This window comes from Heliangelus exortis, chromosome 10 (genome assembly GCF_036169615.1).
Source record: "Heliangelus exortis chromosome 10, bHelExo1.hap1, whole genome shotgun sequence".
In the NCBI taxonomy this organism is placed as follows: Eukaryota; Metazoa; Chordata; class Aves; order Apodiformes; family Trochilidae; genus Heliangelus; species Heliangelus exortis.
The window spans coordinates 4,865,989-4,888,953 of record NC_092431.1 but is presented as its reverse complement, the minus strand read 5'-3'; the positions used below and the strand labels follow the sequence as shown (position 1 = coordinate 4,888,953).

Sequence of the window (22,965 nt, the reverse complement as noted above, 5' to 3'; positions counted from 1 at the left end):
TCACCCACCTCCCTGGGCTACAGAAACATTTCTGGTACAGACACCGGTATTTGCTGGTTACAGACAGGCTGTGAACCACAGCTGGAGGTATGGGGTCACCACCAAACATTCCTGCTTCGGGAGCTGCAAGGGCTACAGTGGCAGCATAGATCTCTGCAAAAATACTTGTGCAATCATCACAGTACACAGAACTTGCCACTCAGTATTTGCTGTGGATTCGAAGCATAGAAAAACGAACCAACAGAAGATACTTACATAAAGATACTTATTATAAAGAGAGACAACACAGAGGGCAACACCTGAAGCTACAGCAAAACACTTGAGTGCCTAAAGTATAACACAGCCTCATGTCCTCTTGGCTCCTTCCAGCCTCTACCAGCTCACCAAGTTCCCTGCAACTCCTGCTGGCAGCTGGTATTGCTGATCTGCAGTTCTCTTTCCTGGGCAGCAGCTGTCAGAAAGGGTTGAAGTATTTTCTTCTGTTTGGCAGCTCTCTCTGACAGGGGTAAGCGGGACATGGTCCCCTCTCGTGCTGCTGACACGATCACCACCACACGATTGTTGACTGATCCTAAGCCTCAAATGTACACAGACAATACACAAGACAGTCTGGTGAGCCTGTCAGTGTGAAGGCAGGGAGCTTAACTTAAATAGCTATCAGGGAAACAGAGGGGGAGAAATTCAGCTCTAGTGAGCCGCCAGTGGAAGGGTGACGATGCCCCCTACCTACTGTGACAGGGCTGTGTCTGAGGATGACAGACACAGCCCCACGACTGCCAGCTCAGCAAATGACATCCCAAGCAGCCTGGGAAGAGGCTTTGCTTGAAGAAAGCCTTTCCTTTGTGATTAAACCACCGGACCCAGACTAAGAAGGCAGGAGACTGAACCAACAGAAGAGTCCTTGCAGAACAGCTTGAGAAGAACAGACAACCTAGCTAAGACAACAACAGAAACATCCCCAGATATAGAGAGAAATATCTGATAGGAAGCCAGAGGTGGTGTTTTAGATGTTGAAGTTGACATGGAGAAAAAAACAAAAAAACAAAATTAATATAAAAATAAATAAAATACAGATGCAATAGCAGCAGTGCACACATATATTCTCAAGTATTGTTACAGTAACTAAAAAAAAAATATCAGAAGAAAGATAGTTTAATCAGTAAATAGATATATTGCATTCTATCAAGGAATATATAAACATATATAGATACAGATGCTCAGCCTCATGGAAGAGAAATATTTTGTCTTCCAGCTACAGGAAAAGAACAGGTGACCTCTTCCATTTGTCTCCTGACTTATACTTGAGAAGCAAAATAAAAAGAACAAAAACGTAAAAAAGACAACACAGACACAGAGCAAAAATCCAAGAATGCAGCTACTGAATACAGTAATGAAAGTTTCCATTTCTAAAACTACAGCTTTACTAACAGATAGGGACTAGATACAAATGGTTAATCCTACTCTATAGGGAGTACTGTCAAGGCATGTGAAGACAGTCAGTATTTCCTGGATGTCATTTTTATCTTTATTATTGAATTACTTGCTTCAGAACTACTTGCTTCTGCATTGGTGAGGCCGCACCTGGAGTATTGTGTCCAGCTCTGGGCCCCTCAGTTCAAGAAGGACAGGGAAGTGCTTGAAAGAGTCCAGCGCAGAGCTACTGAGATGATTAAGGGAGTGGAACATCTCCCTTATGAGGAAAGGCTGAGGGAGCTGGGTCTCTTTAGTTTGGAGAAAAGGAGACTGAGGGGTGACCTCATCAATGTTTTCAAATATGTAAGGGGTGAGTGTCAGGGAGATGGAGTTAGGCTTTTCTCAGTGGTGACCAGTGATAGGACAAGGGGTAATGGGTGTAAATTGGAGCATAGGAGGTTCAAGTTGAATATCAGAAAAAATTTTTTTACTGTAAGGGTGACAGAGCCCTGGAACAGGCTGCCCAGGGGGGTTGTGGAGTCTCCTTCACTGGAGACATTCAAAACCCGCCTGGACACGTTCCTAGGGGATGTACTCTAGGGGGCCCTGCTCTGGCAGGGGGGGTTGGACTAGATGATCTTTCGAGGTCCCTTCCAACCCCTAGGATTCTATGATTCTATGAACTACAGCCATTAGCAAAGAGAGATGAAGAAATTACTCTTTTGACTGAAAAGTGGTGTGGTCTGGCATTTGAGCTGGGAACTGTGGCTGCTGAGAAGCACTCGTCATTCCCAGTCACTCACTAGAAAAACTTTGGGGGAACATGGAAATCAGCGTGCTTGAATGCTTCATTTGGCTTTGGGTAACCAAAATGGGGTAGCCAAATATTCTAACACAAAGCTCTACAAAACAGGATCAGTCAGTGGTACTCAGCATCTCTAAATACCTAAAGTTGTGCATCAAAAATGTCTTCTGAGAAGTTTGTTCTTTCATTCCCGTGTTCCTTTTTGTAACTTGGATGTTACCATTTGCCTCTGCCTCAGAATAAATCCATGTGTGTTAGATTAATTCATTAGAGGCTGTGAGGCATCTGCACATCATCCAGCTCCATGGGAAATGGTCCTTATTCAGCATATTTTCCATTCTGCTATTTCAGACTGAAGAAAATGCTTGGATTACAGCATTTTACAAACTGGGGGGGGAAAGGATTGTAACTTAGACTGGAACTGTCTTTTTCAGCCTTAGAAGCCAATAAAACATGAATAATTTTTCACTATTATTACAGTATTTCTGACATTCAGATTAATCTTCTTGTCCCTTCTTCTACATTTCCACCTCAGCCTAACCATACACAACCATCAGGTCTATTCCATGTCTCCAAATAGTTTCCCTGTCATGGTTTATATCCTAAGCATCCTGCAATGGACAGGTTACAACAGAAATGTAAAAAGAAATAAAGCAGTTATAAAAATGTGTATGAGGGGGAAAAAAAAAAAAAAAAAAAAAGGTGATCAGAAAACAGATTGTTGGAAGATAAATCTTCTGGATCAAATTGTACAGCCTTCTGGTAGAGCAGGTAGAAAGACACACTGCCTCCTCTGAGGGATGTGAGAAGACCAAGGAAAGGTTACTCTTAAAATTTGCTGGTGTGTATCTCTCTGGGACTCTAAGCTACTGCCAAGGAGGAGACAATAAGATTTACAAAGCTTGGGCCTGACCCATGTATCAGTTCTTCTGTTCCTGCATTGGAAGGATGGACTTTTCTGAATGTTATTACTGTAGTGTTTAAGGATGACTACAGCACAAGAATACTGAAGAAGGACTTGATTAAGTTATTGCCCTTAAACCAGAGACAGAGAGAAAGGAAGAAGGTAATTGAGTGCTAGTGTGAACATGACATTTGTTCAGAGAAATATGGTCAGAGCATGACCTTGAGGTTGCAGTGAGGTGTCATGCAGATGGGAATGCTACAGATAATAAATAAGCTGTAAATAACGAGTGAAAAGGGCCTCTCATGAGAAAAAAGGTTTACTTCAAGAAAACAGAGAAGGAATGTGAGGGAGGCTATGGACAGCCCTAATTATGTCAGGATGAAGCTGAAGAGCCACTGCAGACTTCTCTTAGCAGTTTCTAGAAACTGGCTGTCTTCACAGACTGGTGTAATAAAAAAATTAAGGCAATAAGAGAGAAAACAAAGGGATGGCCTTCTTTGCCATCCCTTGCTGAATCACCTTTAACCACCCAATTTGGCATTGTGGGCACTGCTCTGTTTAGCAGTATCTTGTACATAAGTGAAATTACTAAGTAATTACTAGACTGCTGTGGCTTTGTAAAAACATGCTTTAATAACTGCATAAATGCTACTTCATGGTAAGTTTTATTAAAAAGCTGCTACTGACCTTCAGGATCAAATTAAATCCCAGCACAAACCAGGATGTGGCAACTACAGATTTCAATTTCATGCAGAGCCCTGAGGGAGGCAGAAGAAAACCAGCTGCACTGGCACACCTGGCAAAGATGCCTTCCCACAGGAGCTGTTCTGAAGTACTTGCAGGTGAGCAGCAACCTCCCTGTGAATGGAGTAATTTCTCCAGGGGGTTTCCCATAGTTCTGTAAGGGCTTTCCTACTCCTCCCATACACCACAATACACCTGCCTCTCCCATGTCTGTGCTGTTCTCTCAAGCTATGTAAACCACCTACTGCTTTATAACTGCTTTCTCCTCAGTTATAAATGCAAAAAGAAATGCTGAGTGTCAAAGCACAGGACATAATAAAGACACTGACTTGCACACCACATACAGTCACATGAACATGAAATTTCACCACTATGCGAATTCCAGTTCTATTTCATTCTGAAAAAAAAAAATAAAAAGGATGTCAGGGAAACCGTGGCACCTCATATGAACAAGTTATATAACTACATTTTTCCTTTGCAGTCAGGATATATGAAAAACTCATAGTACCATCCTGCTTCTCTCTCTCATTATGTGGCAGTAAGAACAAGGATTGTCTTCCAAAAGACAAAAAAGGCTAAGCTCCAATACTGAAATGGGATAAACGTGGGATCCAAACAAGCAACTTAGAGTCTTCAGAAAAAAAGACAAGGGAAAAGCACACCCACTGTGATAAGAGTTTTCAAGTTACTTTCTCTGTGCTATTTATAGAAGACCTCATCCCTATAAACATTCCTTTCGAAGACTTACAATATCTCACATTAATGCCACTATTATGAGACCAGATAACAGATTCTTGGCTGGTATCTGCTTACAGCTTACAAAGGTCAGAGTGAGTGGTACAGGAATAGTATACAGAGCACTCCCAACATTTGTTATTGGGAAGTGCTAATATTCTAACATGTGTCTGAATGGTGAGTGTCTGACAGAGGAAAGCAGCAGTAGTTTTCCTCCATATATAGTCCCTGTCCAACTGCTTACCACAAGATTTGAAAAAGTTACAGCTGAAAATGGAAATTTGGAGTGTCAGAAGTCTGTACTTCAATACCACAAGCTATTCTATAATGGCAATGAAGAGCAGAAAAAAAAAAAAAAGACAACAGCCAAGTGCTACAAAACCAAACCAGCAAACAAACCCCACCCTCCCGGCCTTTGTACCTGAGCTCCATTTTTCATACCAGCTGGAAAACTTCAAGTTCTGACCTCCTGAGCTAAGACAAGCATTTACAAGCAAATGTTTTCTTTCTCTTTCCCTCCACAGTCCAATAAGAGACTTACTTGCAACACATGCAGGTGATGGAGTGTTTTGTGTGCTCTCCTTTCCCTCAGACCCCATTTTAGCCATCCTCAGCTGAAAACATTTCTAATATCTATTTACAGCTCTGAGATTCACCGAGCACCAGTGAAATGAAATGGCAAGATGTAGCAGACACCACCTTTCTTGGGGCACAGCGCTTCAAAGTCAAGCAGGTGTTCTCGTTGGGGTGCACAAACAGTGCCCTGATCTTGTCACCTTTAGACTTGGTTGGCCTTGTTCTGTGCTTGTGCTCTGGACTCAGCTGACCTCCTCCTCTGGCTGCTTGAGAAAGAGCTGGGCCTGTACTCTGAAGCTCACCTTTTATTGGTTGCCCAATCCTGCTCATGTGCAGTTGGGGTGGGCCTTAATTGGGCACAGGTGGGCTTGGTACAAGCTCACACTTCCCACCTCGTAATTAGCCACACGTGATTGCCTCATTGCCTCATTTCACTGCAACAAAATAAAGCCAGTGAATAGCACTGCTAACAGCAGGATGGGGAAGTTGGAGCTATACCCCAGGAGAAGTGTGCTAACAAATCACACAGTCTTCCCAGAACTAGCTGGGGCACTGATAAAGTGTTGCTGTAGCAACACAGAGCTTACTCTGAGACAACTACTAAAGTATGTCTTCAGTAGCCAAGGAGTGTTATCAGTTCATGCTGAGCTCCATGCCACTGAGGCTACTCCTGATTTTGTAGAATAATTGAATAACTGAGGTTGGAAGTAGCCTGGGGATGTCATGGGTTCCAACCTCTAGCTCAAAGCAGAGCCAATTTTGAAGCTGCATTACACTGGAGAGGGCCTTGTCTCCAGCTAGGATTTTATAAAGTAGTCAAGACATGACTGTGAGCTGTGCTTGTTACACTGTAGTGGGACATGAGATAGTTTTAACCTTATAACAACTCTGCATAACTCCTGTGGCAGGCAGAGAGCTGGAGCTGTGGTAGGGCTGATGCTGCCTTCCCTGGTGCTAGCAGCAGAGCAGCTACCAGGGCACTGTGCAACAGGTTGTGTTACAAACCTCTCACTGGTAACAAAGAGGTCAAGATAATGTTCTTTTGAATGCAAAACTGGTTCTGTAGTAGTCAAGTGCATTTCTTCTCCTCACTACAGGCAAGAGGATCTGGAACCCTGGTTTGGGGCTATAGTAAACACACATAGTGGGCAGCTGTAGCCATTACTTAAGAGTTAATCCCTGTAATATCCTTTGTTAATCTGACTACAATGATCAAGTGGCATGGAACATATTCAACATACCCATGGGGTGCATGTTAGATTAACAGGATTACCTGATGATGATGGTAATACAACCCTGTATTTATTCAGCACTTCTCTGAAGAACAGAAGGTACTTTTAAAGGTGGGTAAATATTTGTTAACTCAAGTGAGGAAAATCTGAGTGCAGAGAGGTTAAGTAATAATGCCAGTTCCACACAGTGAACCAGTAGCAGTATCCCTGGATGCATGCTCTAACATTGCATTTTCTTAAGTTTAAGTTGATATGACCTGCTCATAATGTCCTTAACAATTACTGCACCTCCTGGTTTCTTATGCTAACAGTCTATTTAAAAAGCAACACTTTTATTGATGGTTAAGCCTCCATTGTCATTATTTAGTTTTTGATAACTTTGAAAGAGTCTATACAAAACATATTTGGGGAGCAAGTAGACAGATTATTATTATTATTTTATCTTATTTAGTAAGATAAAAATCTTATTAAAGATCATCCTTTTCTTGCACTGTAGCACATCTAACACACTGTGCTGTGGAATAAGCCCTCTGAACCATTGAAAACTTATTTGTCTTTTATAGCATGTGTTCATAAATTATGATATTGGATTCCCTGTGTAGAAAAAATAGCATTCTATTAAAATAATGAACTTTAAGAACAAAGCTTTCCTTCCCAACTCCCCACCCCCTTTAGAAGATCCTTTATGGTCACAACCAGATTCCTGTCTTTAAACATTAGTCTTCTAATGTTTATAAGGTCATTTGTACCACTGTAAATCTGTCAGCCCTGGACATACACTGTACAGCTAATCTGCTCCTGTTAGTGCCTCATACTAACATTCCCTCCCAGTAGTTTTCAGTGAAGAAAAACATAATCAGTGCCTACCTAATTTGGGCAACAATGTGTAAACCAAAGAGCAGCACAGACATCATCCCACTTTATGTTTGTATCTAGTTCAACAATTCTTCTAAAAGAAACACTGGAACATAAGTCAATAATCAGGGACCTCTGCAGCAAATGAGAAAGATCAGACATCTCTGAGGATAATTTGCCCCACTTATTCTAGACACCTATTTTAGTATGAATCTCCTTCTGGAGATGCTTCTCTTTGTTCCCTGTAGAGTAAACCTGACAACGAGATCACTGCTGGTGGATGAAGTTCATTACATGTGCATTTTTTTGTACTGGCAGTTTCTGACCTACATGTTACACAAAATGAGACACATCCTATTTCTGTTGCAACCAGAGGCATAATGCTAATCTTCTCAGTGGTGTGACTCAGGGAAACTAACTCCCAACATACAATCATCCCTTCTAAAATGCAAAGTCCTCCTGTGATCTGCTTAATTTTTTTCCAACCTTGCATTTATAAAATCCTTTTCAGTGCTGTCAATTACTTCAATCACCTACATTTTTATACTTGCTTTTAAAAAAAATTCATCTCATTCATCCAAAGGCAGACATGCAGGTTTTAAGCTACTCCTCATGGTTTATATGTCCACATTTGCTGCACAACAGAGATGCCCTAAGTAACTTAGATGTGTCTCATATCCTCATTAGAAAACTGCAGGTGAACATTGCATTCTGTGACGATTTCTGCATAAGAAATAGGAGTAAGAAGCATCACTAGAAATATATACTGTAGCACAAGTTCTTCTGCAGAGGAAGGTGGAAAGTATGATTTTCCTTTTTTGGACATCTACAGATAGGTAATGATGCTATTTCAGGAATTAGATATTGGGAAGCAAGAGAAGTTCAATTTTGCCTTGTTATGCTTTTTAGAAGAGATGACAGATGAGACAGATTACAATCTTCCACTTATGAGAAGACAAGCCTGACATATGATCTCTTAAAAAATCTGTGGATGAAATTCCTGGTTTCATTGGAGTCAGGAGTTTGCTTTAAAAGTACTGTTTTAATTTTAGGCACGAGACTCTACTGCCAAAGTTTAAGGTTTGGAGAAAAGCCATTAATCTTTGACAACTGTGAAGAGACATGGTTAGGGAATGGTTAGCTTGGAATTCAGTTGCTGTCCAGGGGCCTCACAACTGTCCAGTGCTCCCCTGAGCTGGGCTGGCTGGTGGTGGAAAGGAAGAGGTCTCAGCTGAGATGGAAACAGCATCAGTAACCCTGTCACTTGCAGCTCTGCCTGGTTTTTAAGCAATCTTATTGCATTTACTCTCTCTAGTTGAGCTGCTGAGAAAACACGATGCTGATTTCTGGACTGAGAGTACAGGGGAGGTGGAAGCCAGCTGAAAGGCACAGGTCTGTCAGCTGCTTTGATTTTGCTTTGAAAAGATCTTACTCAAAATCTCCACTCTCACATATTATTTCTTGCAGTGTCCCTTTATCTGAAACAGATGACTCAATCCCAAATTAATATTAAATATCTTCTGGGAAATATCCTTAGCAGCTGCTTCACAAACATGTTTTTTTTCCTCCCTAGCATTAGGGAGGGTAAACACTTATTAAAGTTTAAAAAGAAAAGGAATTTGAGGATTAAAATGCTTAATTAGCAGCAATAATACTCATCCTATTTCGGATACACAACACAAAGCAACATATAAGAATAATTATTGTTATCCCCATCTTACAAAGAAATGAGGTGAATTAAATTATCTGCCTAATGACACACTTTGAGTCAGATTCCAGATCTGGCTCCCAGTTCTGTGCTAGAACTGTAGGTAACATTTAACAACACATGATTTTAAAAAATTCCAGGTTCTATTTACACCACTATCTGGGATCTTAGCCTGTCATCACTCTCTCTCAGAGTTACTGGACTAGCAGGTAAAACATAGAATGTTCTCTGCTAAAAATCCACCACTCCAGTTCATAGAAGAGTTGGTAAGTGGCAGAACAAAGCCATTAGAGTCAGGAAAGTTCTGTGGGGAGTGGATTTGCAGTGCATCAGGAAAGAATCAGGCATCCTACCAGGGATGGTCACTCTCGAGTGCTTTGTTCACATCCAAAAAAAAAGCTGAGCCTCTTTTTAAGTGAATACATATTCAAGATCAACCAAAGTTCTTCTCCAAATTGCAGTCATAATTCACAACAAGCTGCTTCTCCCTGCGTTCACTGTTTTGTCATAAACAACTTTAAATTACCAAGGTTGAAAGTGTCCCAAATACTTCTAAGAGAATATCTGTTGGTTTTGAAAGAAAAAAAAAACAAAAAAACAGCCACACTATAAATTTTGCCCAAAAATAAATAAATTTTGCCTCAAAAAATACAGAGCAGGCTAGTTCAGTATTAGTGACATTTCTGTCACCCAGTCTAGGATTCACTGACTTGAGAGTACACATGCTCAGAAGCCTGAGTTGCCAAAAGTTTTTGTCACATCCATGAAAGAAATGTGCAATTTTTCTTCCAAGGGAAGAAGCTCAGCCACAAGACAGATTTGAATAAAATAAACAGCACTAAGCACTTGTAATAAGTTATAAGAACCTCTGTGGCACTGGCAGGGAATGGAGTAAAGGCTGACTGGTCTTTGCCAAATCCAGGTTATGTTGTTTCAATGAAGAAAGAGCCTGGTAGCAGAATATGAATACCATGATGTGCTCTCAGTTTGCTGTGAGGCTTTGGGAGGCAAGGTTTATTAACAATAAACATTTTTCTTAAGTTCATTAAATAATGTTGCTTAAAATTCTCTGCATAGTTTTACCTAATTTTTGGCAGCTCTTTTTTTTACATGGGTAGTATTATCACCAAAATATTCTTGCTGTTCTGGCAGCCTCTAAGACTTGATATATATAATATCAATAAATAAATATCAAGATAATCCTGATTTCCATTATTTTATTAAGGAATGATACCCTGAAACCTTTGAGTAATGAACTACAGGGGTAGAGCTTTTTGTGTTTAAGACAAGCTTTCTTCATCTGGAGCAGCCAAGGAAAACCAAAATCAGCACATAATTCCTCACCACTCTTCATATCTAATGTTTGTTCGTGGCTCTTTTTGAAAGGTTACTGCATGTCTATCTATAAATACCTGTTCAATTTTAGGATTAATCTGAAAAACTTAATATCGAATCCCAATCCCCAGACAATGCTTAACATCCAATTAAATGATTAAATCATTAAATGTTAAATTAATAGTCAATTAAAACTTAATAGCTGATCCTGATTTATTATCCTAGAAGTCACCTCACAATTTCCTGTTTCTACAGTTGCAGTAACAAATCTAAGTCATAGCTAGCACAGGAAAAGCAAACCAGTCCCCACTGCAGGGTATGCATGGAGGAAGAAAAAAGTAATTTCAGCATTTATGTATTTCTTCCTCCAACAATAAACTTAATTGCATAGCATCATAATGTGCTTTGCCTACACATATGTGCTTCCTTTAGCTTTAGACAAGGAGACAATATAAACTAATGTAAGACATAAACTATTTTTTTTAACTTATAAGCATGGAAAAAGGAGTCAGAACGAGTCCTGCTAGTGCTGCAAAGCTAATCCATGTGAGCTGTGCTGAGGTAACATGACTGTACTTGAGTGAAGAGCTCATACAGACTTTTATGATTTCATGCTATAGAGCTAGATTGGAGTTAGACTGAATAGGAGTAGTTTCCAATCTACTTCAGCTTCTTGAGGAGTCAGTAAACTACGTAATTTTTGGTGGTAGTCAATAAGAAAGCTTCTGGTATCTGTTACCACTCGTTCTTTGGCACTGTATCTCATGACATACTGGAGAAATGAAACTTTTAGGGTTTTAGAGCCCTGTTCCTAGTGAGCAAGGCTGGCATTTTTGTGGTCTGACCATAAGCACATTCAACTTTAATTACATGTGCTTCCACCTTCATCAATTTATCATTAGAAGACATTTTATGTTCTTTTTCTGTGCTTGTAAAGCCTCCAGTGGGGTGTTCACTGGGGATGAAGACCATTAAATGTTGCTACAGTAGAGATTTAAAAAAACTCTGCCTGTAAGATCTTGCACACAGACTTGTAGAATTTTCTTGGAAATGCAGAAGAGCCCTGAAAAACAATCTGCCCTGACCAATCACAGAAAACATCTTCCAAGAACATGGTGCCATGACATTTACTGTTAGCTACCTGCTCTACTCTAGATAAAACGTCCCCTTCTCTCAAAGTCACTGGGATTGTTCTAGACACTGGGAGACCAATTTTCAAGCACAAATGTTTGAATAGCACACCCAGATTTTGTATGTGGAGAAGGAGGCACAAGTGTCTGAATGAGGAATTTTTAAGGTGTTGGTAGTTATAAAATTGGCTGTATATATGGGTTTTACTGCATATACTGTTGAATTCACATTTCTTTTCACCCAAACCTCTTTAATTTTTTTTCCCAGTGATACCAAGAACAAGAGAAAAGTTGCTACTTAATGGTGGGTGAAATGAAGAATTTATTCTGAAGCTGCTGTTGAAAAAACCCCCATTTGCAGAGATTACTCCTGTCCCAAGTAGGAGTTGAAGGCTTACCTACTAGCACTTGAGCCTGGCAGGTAGAGCTGGTTCTAAAAAATTATTTTCAAGACTCCTTGCAGGCACAAGAAGAGGCTGAAATCTGCCACTTCGTAGTTTAATGAGTTCTGCATTTTAACAGCACCAGTTACATGTTTTGCAGATATTTTGAATGGTATTTTGTCCTCAAGAGGAGTATAAACCCCAGTGAGACAGCTGCATCTCTGCCATTGCCATAGTGTTATTTTGTCTGAAGGCTGTTTCTGAACTTTTAGATATATCTATTGACACTCTGTGTGAATGAGGATGGGCTATAGACACAAAACCTTTCAAGTAGACATTAGTTTTTGTGGGGACTATTGTGAGTGGTATCAAAATGATCAAGGAAGAAAAATGCAAGTATTGCTTTTCTTTTTCTGTATTGTGTGGTTAAACTCCTGGGAAACAGATTCTAAAACTGTGCAAGAAATTCAGAGATATTCATAGACACAATTTAAATTTTTGTATCTTTTTCTTTTTTGACCCAGCACTTCACTGGTTACCCCAAATGTATAAATTTTAAAGAAGTTAAATAATTACAAAAAGATTCCTGGTCCAGTTCTCACTTCTTCAAGAAATGAAAAATCCTAGGTAAGTGAAGCAAATAACTAGTTATATGGATGCTTGATTTTTTTGTCTAGGCTCCTGTCAACTTGTACTATACCAGCTTCACCATCTTCTCTTCTGGGCTCTGCTAGTTTGTTTTACTTTACATGCATTCAGAATGTTCCATTTTGATTATATAACTCTTCTTTTAGCATCATTTCCTATATAAGCTCATTTTCAAGGTCATGCACAGGCAATATTACTGTCACCCTGTGCTTGCTCTCTTAGGCCTGCCCTTCTATGCCAGTGTACCTACCCAAACCATTGAAATTTAATACACCTTTGATCAATCTCCATGCTACTCTGCACGTGTGAGCTGCTTATTTAAAACCCCCACATTGCTGTCTTTCCGATTTCTCCTTAAATTTTTCCTTTATTCTGGTTCTAATGGAAAAAAAGTAACTACCATTAGTCAACTAGAATGCTACCAACAAGCTGCTCTGTATTGGCTACCATTGCTTCCTTGTTGCCTAACATCACTCTTCCTGCATGTATTAATCAGCTGCTCTTTAAAGCAGAGTGTTCTGTGTGCATAAAAACTAAAGGTTTTAAATAAGGAAGGTATACAACACCTATATTGTAGGATATATACATGCTGTCACAATAACCTAATACCTAAATAAAACAAGTGATTTGGTGGGCTTGGATATAGCTTGCTTTACACGCTATCCTATCACAAATTCCATTTTGTAGGTCTGGTCTATATATTAAATATTTAAATCTGGGAAGCAAACATACCGGTTTTTCCTTTTGATGACTGCTAATGAGTATTTCTTCATGCTAACTGTGGTTGCTGATGTATTAGACTAATTTTCTATTATTCATTTGTTTGTTTGTTTGTTTGTCTGTAGAAATTGCTATAGATTACCAGGTTCATCTTGTTGCTAGGAAGCACTGCAGAGGCTCTTAAAATTACTGAGGAACTTGGGCTGCCTGATCTCCCTGGCATGAAGGAGAGCAACTCCCTCATCATGACACATGAGGAAAATTTTGTGCCTTTTGCTTTCATGTGTGAATGCGTTTGTTCAAATGTAGCAGCAGGCAAGCGACCAGTGGAAAGTCCAGACACAAACTGGTAGGAAAAGCTTTAAAAATGCATTTAACACGACCATGGGACTGTCTTCTTGGAGAAAATGGAGGCCAAGACCAGAATGTGGTTGGAATATCCTACATCATGCTGCAGAACCCCTGCTCCTATTTGATGGGGATTTTTGGAGTTCTTGTGAGAGAACTCCAGAGAAAGTGTAAGTTGAACACCACCAGTTTCCTGTAAGGTAGATGACTCAACAGCTTCTTGGCCTTGGGTATTCATTTATGGTCTTCTTCCTCCCACAGCCTCTGGTAGGACAGTCTTGTGGTAAAAGAAGAGTATGCAGGTCTTGTTAGGTCACTGCAGAATACAATCATCTAGTTCTTTACCATATTCTCACTTTAACTTGGTTTACTTGGTTGGTAACTTTCTTGCTTTTCTCAACTACTTGATCTTCTTTAACCAAGATCATCTACTTATGATCTTGGTTACAGTCTTTCGTAAGAGCACACAGGTGAAAGAAGTAATGGATCCAAGGTGGCTGCCGACATTTCCTTGCAGACAGACCTACACACCCCAGCTCAACTACACCTCCAGCTTCCCTACAGCCTGCTGTCCTCCCAATGAACCTCTAGGACAGGTTACATTTTCTTTTTCCTTTTTTCTCCCGAAACACTTCCTGTCACGCAGGACCCAGCTCTTCCCAACGGCCCTCTCAACCCTCTAAGGCAGCCACACAAAATGGCGCCGTCCCTCACGCTCCCGCCTCTCCCCTCCCGCCCCTCGGCCCCTCCGAGCCCGCAATGCGCAGGCGCAGTGGCGCCCCCGCCCGGGAGGTGTCGGGCCCTTCCCCGCCTGCGCCTGCGCAGAGAGCGTCCCGCAGCGCCCCCACAGGTGCACGGCGCCGGCGTGCGCATGCGCAGAGGCGCCCCACAGGTGCCCCCTCCCCCTGTGCTATATCTGAGTACGCCGCGAACCGCACGTATAAGCGTACGCTTCACTCCCTGTTGCCTTCCCCAGATCCCTCCGCCGGCTCCCGAGGCGGTCCTTATAGCTTAAGGCTCAGCGCTCCTGAGGCAGAAGCGGAAGCCTCAGGTCACGCCACGGCCTAAAACGCGTTTATTTTTCCACCTGGCCCCTTCTTTGGCCCTTTTCGCGACCGCGTGCGGGCTGGCGGACTCTTTCCCTCGAGGCTCGGCGGAAGGATTCCTATTTTTTTTTTTTTTCACCGCTCGTCTGCTAAGCAACGGTTTCGAGGCGTGGCCGGGGACGCGGGCACCGCCCCTCGCGGCCAATCGCAGCGGGAGGCTTGCCGCCGGCCACGCCCCCTTGCCGCGGCTGAGCCAATAGGAGCAAGGGAACGGCGCGGCTGGGGGCGGTCCGCAGGCAGGGGGGGCGGGGTCGGGCGCGCGGGTGAGGGGGGTGTGCGCGCGGGCGCGGGGCTGGGCAGTCTCTGCCTCTCGCCGCAGCCCGGGGTGCGGGGGGGGTGGGGGGGCGGGGGCGAAGCGCGGTGTTCGCCGAGCCCCGAGTGCTTGGGCGCCGAGTTGATCCGCGGGGTACGCCGGCTGGGAACCGGCGGTAGGGTCCGGGGGTGGGAAGCAGGTGAGGGCAAAAGGGGGAAGGCTTGTTGGAGGGGCTTGCCTAGGCGGGCGGGAGCGGGGTGTTTGTGAGGCGGAGAGGCGTCCGGAAGGAGCTTGGCCCGGTCGCCTCTTTTCTCAGCCTTCCCCTTCGGCTACCGCCACTCGCTTCGTGCTCCTCGGAGGGAGGGAACAAAGAGGCCGCGGGGGCAGGGTGGCGGCCGGCCCGGGTGGAAATCACTGGGAGCTGCACTGCAGCAGCTTCTGGTATTTCCTTCCACCAACCCCCACTGAGGCAATGATTAACAAGACCGTGGGCAAAGAAGCATCCTGTGGGTGTCTGAGGGCTAGGCGTGAGGAGAAGCGGGGGAGGGAAGGCGGAGGACGGGGAGAGGAAGAAGGAAACAACCCTGCTCCCTCCCGCCTTGGCCCCCTGTGAGGAAGGGAGGGCGAGGGGCGAGCCGGGACCGCGGACTGCCAGCTGACCGCCTCTTTCGCTTTATTTTATTTTATTTTGTTTTTCTTCCTTCCCTCCGTCGCTTTTCTCCCTGGAGGCCTCCCCATGAGTTAAAATGGTGCTGAGGTTGGAGGGGAGCTGGTCGCTGCTGGTGGGGAAGAGGTTCCTCAGCCTGTCGGAGGAAGAGGATAGGTCGTGGGACATCAATCGCATCTTGGAATGGCCCTGGAAGTCAGGCAGGATCCGAGCGGTGTCACACACGGACATATCCAAACCCGACCTGAAGGTAACCGGGAACTTTCAAAGAGACTTTCTAAAAATGAGAGTGCTTACCCTGTGACCTGGAGACTCTGTGTGGGTGTGTGTATACATAGACATATAAGCTGTTGTTGGGGCAGAGAGGTCTTGAACAGTTTGGGTGCATAACATGCTTGGAAACACGTGCACCTCTGGGTAAAGCCCCCAGTGAGCTTGTACTAATGCCGGAAGTTATCTCCAGCTAATTATAAATACACTTTTCTTCCTTCCACCGGTATTTTGAAAACTTCAAGTTTTTATTGCACCTGCTATGCCTAGGTTTTATTTCTGCGTGTTTCCTAAACGTAATGTAAGACCTGAACAGCTGTAAACGATTCTTTATTCCCCCAGAGACTGCAGTTGCTTGTGAAATCAAAAAACTTCTGTTGTTCATGGGATTCTTTTTGCTTGTTGAAGTAGATGGTAATGAACAAGTACTTCCACTGGCTTGGAAGATGGACCAAAGTCATGTATTTGCCTCTAATTGTGTGGTGGCCACTCACTCGTAATGATTATCAAGAGGATTTTTAAACACGCAGTTAATTACTGCAAGCTTAACCGTGTTTTGGGTGGAAGTCAAGGGACTTTCACAGTTTGACTTCGAAGCTCTTAAGGGGCTACTTGGCAACTGTAGTCAGTAAACCTATTCAACCGTGTCTGGGCAATTAATAGAGTGTACAAAGTACTCACTAAGGACAAAACTCCATTCTAGTAACGGTATCTTGTTACATAGTCCCCTTATTTGTTTCTACAAGGGACTTGGGTGTCAGGCTGTTCTATTACAGCAAACATCGTAGAATCATAGGATGTGTTGGGGTTGGAAGGGACCTTTAAAGGTCTCTTTCAATTAAAATTGTTTCCTTGTTTGTTTTTTCTTAACGGGAACTATTTGACCTCAGATTAACAGAAGACTAGTCAAACAAGAAGAAATTAATGTGTTTCTAACTCTTTACTGAAAGTTTAAACTTTGTTATGAAGAGTCCCGAGTTGGTAGAGGCCGAGCTTCTTGTTGTGGATCTGCGGCAGGGGTGGAGCTTTCTCCATCTTTGGCCAAGGGGGCTGTGCCCATGCCATACTTGGAGTGAGGAGGAGGACTTTGCTGCTGCAGAAAGCTCTTTTTAAGGGCCTTTTCTGGGACTTAAAAAGAGAAGGAGCAGGTGCTGTTGGGAACTTCTCTGTGAGCATTGTAATGGGTTATGGTTCTGTCAGAAGTGATTGGCTTGATGTGTTCTCCAGTGAAAAAGTTAAAGATGCAAAGGAGTCAGTCAAGGTGTAGGAGGTTTTGTACCAAAACACAACACCAGCTCCTTTGCTCTCTTGTAGCTCTGTGGAAGAGTAATTTATAGGTAGACCTAAAATAGTAATGGATTGGGAAGGGGGGTGTCTCTAGAGGAGTAGAATTAATGTTTTTGTATAACACCAAGAGAAAGCTACAAAACAGAAGGACTGGCAACTACTTTTTTGAAAGTATTTCCTCAGCTGTATTTTCCTGTTTGTGCAGTGTTGATACTAGAGACAAAACAAGCCATTCTGGTTCTGGTACTTGTGTTATTTGCTTATCTCTTTCATTGCTTCCATGAACCTCAAAATGGCTAAATTCATTTCTACACCCATTTGTTTGATGACTCCTGTCTGTGGTAATGCTGTTTTCTGTGCATGCTTTTACTTGTCTTTCCCCTTAGAGGGAAGCTAAGCACTAGGGAATGTTCTAAGAGTCACTCAGCTGAGGATTCCCTTCTGTTAGGGTAAATTAAGTGTATTTAGGCTGGATCACTATTGGAAGAGGGAGTGATTTTTCAGAGAGCAGCGTTCCTTCCCAAGGCATTCCACTTCCTATATTCAGGCAAAGTTTTATTTGTGGTCTTTCCCAATCCTTTGATCTTGGGCTGCCTATGAAAGAAGAGTAATAATATCCCAGAGAAACTAGTCAAACACACCATATGTTTGCCATGGTGTGATGACTCTTTTCCTCTTGAAAAGTTTGTGTAGATGCTTCAGAGATTCATCAATACAAGTTAAAAGCAAGCAGCAAGTGACCTTCACACCATGTCATTTGTACTTTATATAAATTAAGTTATCCTTTGGCACTCTTATTCTTAAACAAGCTGGTTTTCCAGAAATATTCTATAAGTTCATGGAGAGTGCACGTGCCCCTACTGTATACAATCCTCTAGAGTTCTGGGCATGTTTGTATTTCCCTGATTGTATGCACTGGTGGCAGAATTAACCTATTTAACTGCTTGAGCAGAAGAGGATTTCTTGAGATAGAAAGGCTGAAATTAAATAGGAGTATTGGTGTTTTATAAAACAGTAAAGATGACAAACTGGTTAACATTGAGTGTCTCTCATAAAAATACTAGGTCAGCCTGGGATGCTGAAGGGATTTCTTGAGTGTGTGACAGAAAGGCAGTAGTCATGTTTGCATTACAAGTACTTATAATTAAATATTTTTTTTGGAGGAAATTGGTGTTTGTTTATGCCTTTTCATGTTCAGTGTGTGAATTTTGTGGTTTCCTGCACTTTTGTTTCCTTTCTGTAGATTTGTGTAGAATTTGATGATGAGCCCTGGGAAAAGAGAAGATGGATAGAAGTCTACAACCCTACAATAAAAGTATTTCTGGTGGAGCAAAAGCTGGTACTGGCAGAAAGAAAATCTCAAGGAGGTTCTGTGTCTCTTGTCCAGTGGCCTGCAATGGCAAGTACATGTGTGGTGTAACTCATTTGGGTTTTGCAATTCCATTTGTAAGTGTGAATTTCTCAAGTACAGCTTCACTGGTGTAATCTTACATATGATCTGAGGGGAGAGTAAAGCTCTTGGTACAGTTAGAGCTAGGCAGAGCTTCTAAGCATTTGGAGTTGGTATGCTGGGCCTTGAGAGGAATGTATTTTTATGGCTGTGCTTCCCTCCCAAGCCACTGTTCTGTAAAATGTTAATTCCTTCTCCCTCTAGTCTCATGTTTCTTCCCTTTTTCATGAAATTGCCATTTACAGAGAAAAAGGGTAAATAATAGGTTTCTAAGGATAGCCTTTATTTTTATTTGAAATTCTTGTTTTACTCTGCCTCAAGTACTGTTAACTCTTCAGTGATTCTTGATCCGAGACAAAAATTAATTTGATTGACTCTTATCTGTGACAGGCAGCAGTCACATAATTTGAGAGATCTGGATTTTGTGCCTATGAAAAAACCTGAGCTATGCAGAACAAGCCAGAGAACTAAGCTTTCTGTAACTGTCAAGCATGGCTGGCTTGGCAAATGAGCACTAGATGTGAACCTGGAACATTTCTTAATGTATTCAGGCAGTAATACTTGACTACTTTAGATATTGGTACTCATAAAAGTAGTTGTGAAATAAATGATGATGTAAACTTGCAGAACATTAACTATACTGATGTTATAGGCCACATTTAATACTCTTGTGTAGATATAAAGTATGCAGTGTAATTCAGCCTGCTGCATTTTAGCTGATATATTTCCTAAGCAGAGCTGGTGCAAGCAGATGTTTAGTGGAAGATTGGCCAAATAGGATGAGAGAGGAAGTGAATCCTTAATTTTTTTGACCTGTGCATTGGTATCAGCATTTCTAGTGGTAGATTTTGCTGATGCAATGTTCTGAAAACCTGCTGATTTAAATGTAGCTGTTGTCCTTTTCCGAGTATCTAAATAATTCTTACTGCATACTTGGTTTGTTACATATAAAGCTTCCTTTGTGATTTGAAGTGTTGGTTCATGCAGTGCAGATATTTGAAAGCCTATTTAGTAAAAGAACAATGTAAATAAAGTGAAACATGGTACTGAAGCTTGCCTTGGCAAAGAAGACTTTTTGCCCCTTCCCACCATATGAGGCAGGAAAGAAGGGATCAAAAAAGGGATGTGTGCAATTACTTATTTACATGGTGATCAAAAATTATTTATTCAAGTATGTGAGACAGTATCTTTCTGATCAGGAATAGCTTTGCAGAATGCTTGTAATACCCAAACCTGGAGAGATTTGAGCTCCTTCTACAGCCCTTTGCCAGTGCTGTCCTAATTGAAGTGAAAACTACAGAGAGAAAGAAGTCTTTGCTTCATCAGTCCTTTGGAAACCCAAACTCATACTCTCAGGATGGTTGACACATAACTTGGAACACACTAGGAAGAGTTCAGAAGCTTTTACAGGGAATGTTTGTCTCCTATACCTGAACACAACTTCAGCATTCTACTGCAGTGCAGTACCAGCTATCAGGCCATCCAGCTCCTCATCCACACCTAAACTAAGGCTTCAGTGAATTACCAATGTTGCATGAGCTACAATTTGGAGAATTTTAATGCAAGCCATGCAGCAGATCTGCATTGACTTCCTACTTGTTCCCACCATCAACCATAAGGAGGGTGTTTCATTAACCTATGCACAATTAGAATTGTTAATATCAGTAAATTCTTCATGCTGAGATGAATGATTACAGATTGTTAATGACAGCCACCTGAACTGAATTCCTAACTCATTCTAATAAAGGAAAGAAATTTAAAGTGTAGTCCAGTAGCTCCTTTATTAGTCATGTCCTAGAAATTTTATTAGAAACTTGATTAGTTTCAGGAGCTGGATGTAGATGTGATATCTTAACAGAGAAACAGATGCAAAAATAGGTTTTTTTAAATGCAAATGAATGATGAGATCTTGATCTATTCTAAGAAAATGTTTATCCCTTTTCTAGACTTACAAATCCTTAGTGGACAAAGCTGGTTTGGGATCCCTGGTCTCAGTACGTTATCTCGGTGAAGAGAAATGTGTTTTTCTCTCTAAAGACCTTTTGACACCCATCCAGGTAACCTTGTGTGGCATTATAAAGATAGAAGATAAATCTTTTTATCTTTGAGTCAAGTTAATGTATTCTAAATGCAAACTTTAGATGGGCAGAACCTTGGAGTAGTTGTGTATTGCCATAGCTCATAAATGTCAGTTCTGAATGTAATGTGTGTTTTGAATAAAAACCTTCTGAAGATAATCCAGGACATGATCACTTAAGAGAGCTGGAGGAGGGAGTGTGCTAGGGCAGCCATCCCAGGTGACAGCAGTTGCATCATGCTGACAGTGGGGTTAATCTGGAATAATTTTCCTTGGTTCTTGTGACCATGACTGTCATTACTATGATGAGTTGCAGTGGTGCCAGGAATAAATCTTTCTATTTAATAGAAACAAGTCACTTCTAAACCTAAACAAATGTGAAGTTAAACATGCTGTAAAGGAGGTGGTTGAATTCTACTCCCTTTAATGAGCACCAAGAGAAAAGTTTGTGAGTGAAAATCATGTTGAGATGGGTGCCCTCTGTGACTGGCTGGACAGGCATTTTGAGGAACAGTAAAAAAATTAGTATGAGCTACTGATAAAGGATTTAACCATCTCAGAAAACTACCAGCACCTCAAGCAATTTGAATAAAATTAGTAATAGAAGTCTGTTGATGAGTAGGCCATCATTAATTAATAAACTTTGACTTGATAACAGTAAGCGAATAGACAACTTTTTTTTACAAATTAACAAAATAATCACTTAAGGCTAAATTTGATTTGTAGATTATTGTCTTGCCTGTGGTGGATCAACAACAGAGCAAAGATTTTTTTACAAAGAAGTCTTATCTCAATACTGCAATGGAGAAGATTGCTTTCCTGGCATCTTGAATACCACCTTGAGCCTTCTGCTTCTGACAAATAACAGAGCAGTGCTTGGGGAAAAAAAAAAAAAAAAAAAGGCCTTTTAAATGGCACTGAGCCATTATTAAAAACTTGTTCTAAACTTTATATTTGAGAATGAATTTTAAATGTTGTCAATCAGCTTGACTTGTATAACAATAGGGAGGAAAAAAACCCCAAAATACATACGCATAAAGCTGAATAATTTTGAATTATTTAGGTGTAGCTGACTCAATTTTCATTCATATGAGCATTTTGTAATGGTGTCTTGAGATGGACTGGATCCTGGCATTATCATAACTAGAAACAGAAAGCTTTACATCTGCTCAGGACTGCTTATAAATTGCTGCTTCTGAGAATTTAAAATCCTAAATTGAAAAACAGATGGTTCAGTTAAACTTGGTGCTCATGAGCAATGTAGTAAAAAAAAAGCCAGATTGTTTTCAGAACAATGTTGAAGTGGACCTGGGGAGCTCACTTCATATATATATGCATATATGTATGTATATTTTTAATATTTCTATATTTTATATTTATATATTTATAAAGCAAATATCACCATATTGATAAATATTCTTTGGAACCACTCTGACTTCAGAGGTAAGAACAGGAGTCAGTTCTGTTTCTACACAATTTAAAAAAAAAAAAGCCACAAGACTTTGCAGCCAGCCTGCCTGGCTGGTGTTTAAGTCTGACTTTTGCTGATGGCTGTTCCAGATTAGTGGTAAGGAAATGCTGTCTGCCTCAAATACCAAATGACAAATAATGGACTTGTAAGAAATAGTACTGGCTTGTGTCTAAATATTATGTCTGTTTATCAAAGCATTATACTTCTAACTTTTTTTTTAACTTCTCTGTTTCCCACATAGGATGTGGACAGTTCCAGGCTTCCTCTGAAGGATGATCAAATTGTTAATGAAGAAATTCAGGCTCTGGTCAAGAAACACTTGGATGAAACACGTTTGGTGCAAGGTACAGGCATAGTCTGCAGTGTATGGAAATAAATACTCAGTGCAAAAGGGAAATCTTTGCAGTGATGGTGTAAATTACAGTTCTAGGGATAAAAGCTTTTTAAAAATACTGATTCCACTTTCCTTCACAGCAGTGAATGCAAAATGTGAAGGATTACAGGAATTTAGGTTTGGAAGTATTTCCTTTTTAAGTGCGAGTAGATAATTTAGGCTCGTATGGAAGGCCTGGCCCTGGCACTTGTGAAAAGTGCTAATCAGATTTGGAACAATTCTCACTGAAATTATTGAGTTGCTTATTGTTTCAAGTAAATTTACCTAGAAACCACTCTTTTCAGTCAAGTTAAAATTATTATTTTCCTTCACCAGATTCAAATTCTTACTTACTGGGTTCATACAAGCACATTTGTAGCCCTATGCTTACCTTCTATGGAAAGGTAAATATTGCAGCTTAGAGCTGTCACTTCCAATACTGTAAAGAGGAAAATTTCACATCTAATCATTG

The 22,965-nt window shown here is 41.2% G+C and overlaps 2 protein-coding genes across 3 annotated transcripts in view; one reads left to right on the top strand and one right to left on the bottom strand.

The window, feature by feature from the left end:
- REEP1 (receptor accessory protein 1) overlaps nucleotides 1-13,304 on the bottom strand; it is a 77,986-nt gene extending 64,682 nt beyond the window's left edge. Inside the window, exon 1 of one of the 2 annotated variants that reach the window (XM_071753224.1) lies at nucleotides 13,204-13,304. In XM_071753224.1, the coding sequence (XP_071609325.1) occupies nucleotides 13,204-13,244 (41 nt within the window). In that variant the 5' untranslated portion in view covers nucleotides 13,245-13,304. The remainder of the gene's footprint in view (nucleotides 1-13,203) is intronic. The other variant, XM_071753226.1, reaches the window with a different exon arrangement.
- A 2,299-nt stretch (nucleotides 13,305-15,603) lies between these two features.
- Nucleotides 15,604-22,965, top strand: part of KDM3A (lysine demethylase 3A) — a 29,856-nt gene continuing 22,494 nt past the window's right edge. Inside the window, exons 1-4 of the mRNA XM_071753209.1 lie at nucleotides 15,604-15,815; nucleotides 18,366-18,521; nucleotides 20,519-20,629; nucleotides 22,362-22,464. Coding sequence (XP_071609310.1) covers nucleotides 15,645-15,815; nucleotides 18,366-18,521; nucleotides 20,519-20,629; nucleotides 22,362-22,464 — 541 coding nt within the window. The 5' untranslated portion in view covers nucleotides 15,604-15,644. The remainder of the gene's footprint in view (nucleotides 15,816-18,365; nucleotides 18,522-20,518; nucleotides 20,630-22,361; nucleotides 22,465-22,965) is intronic.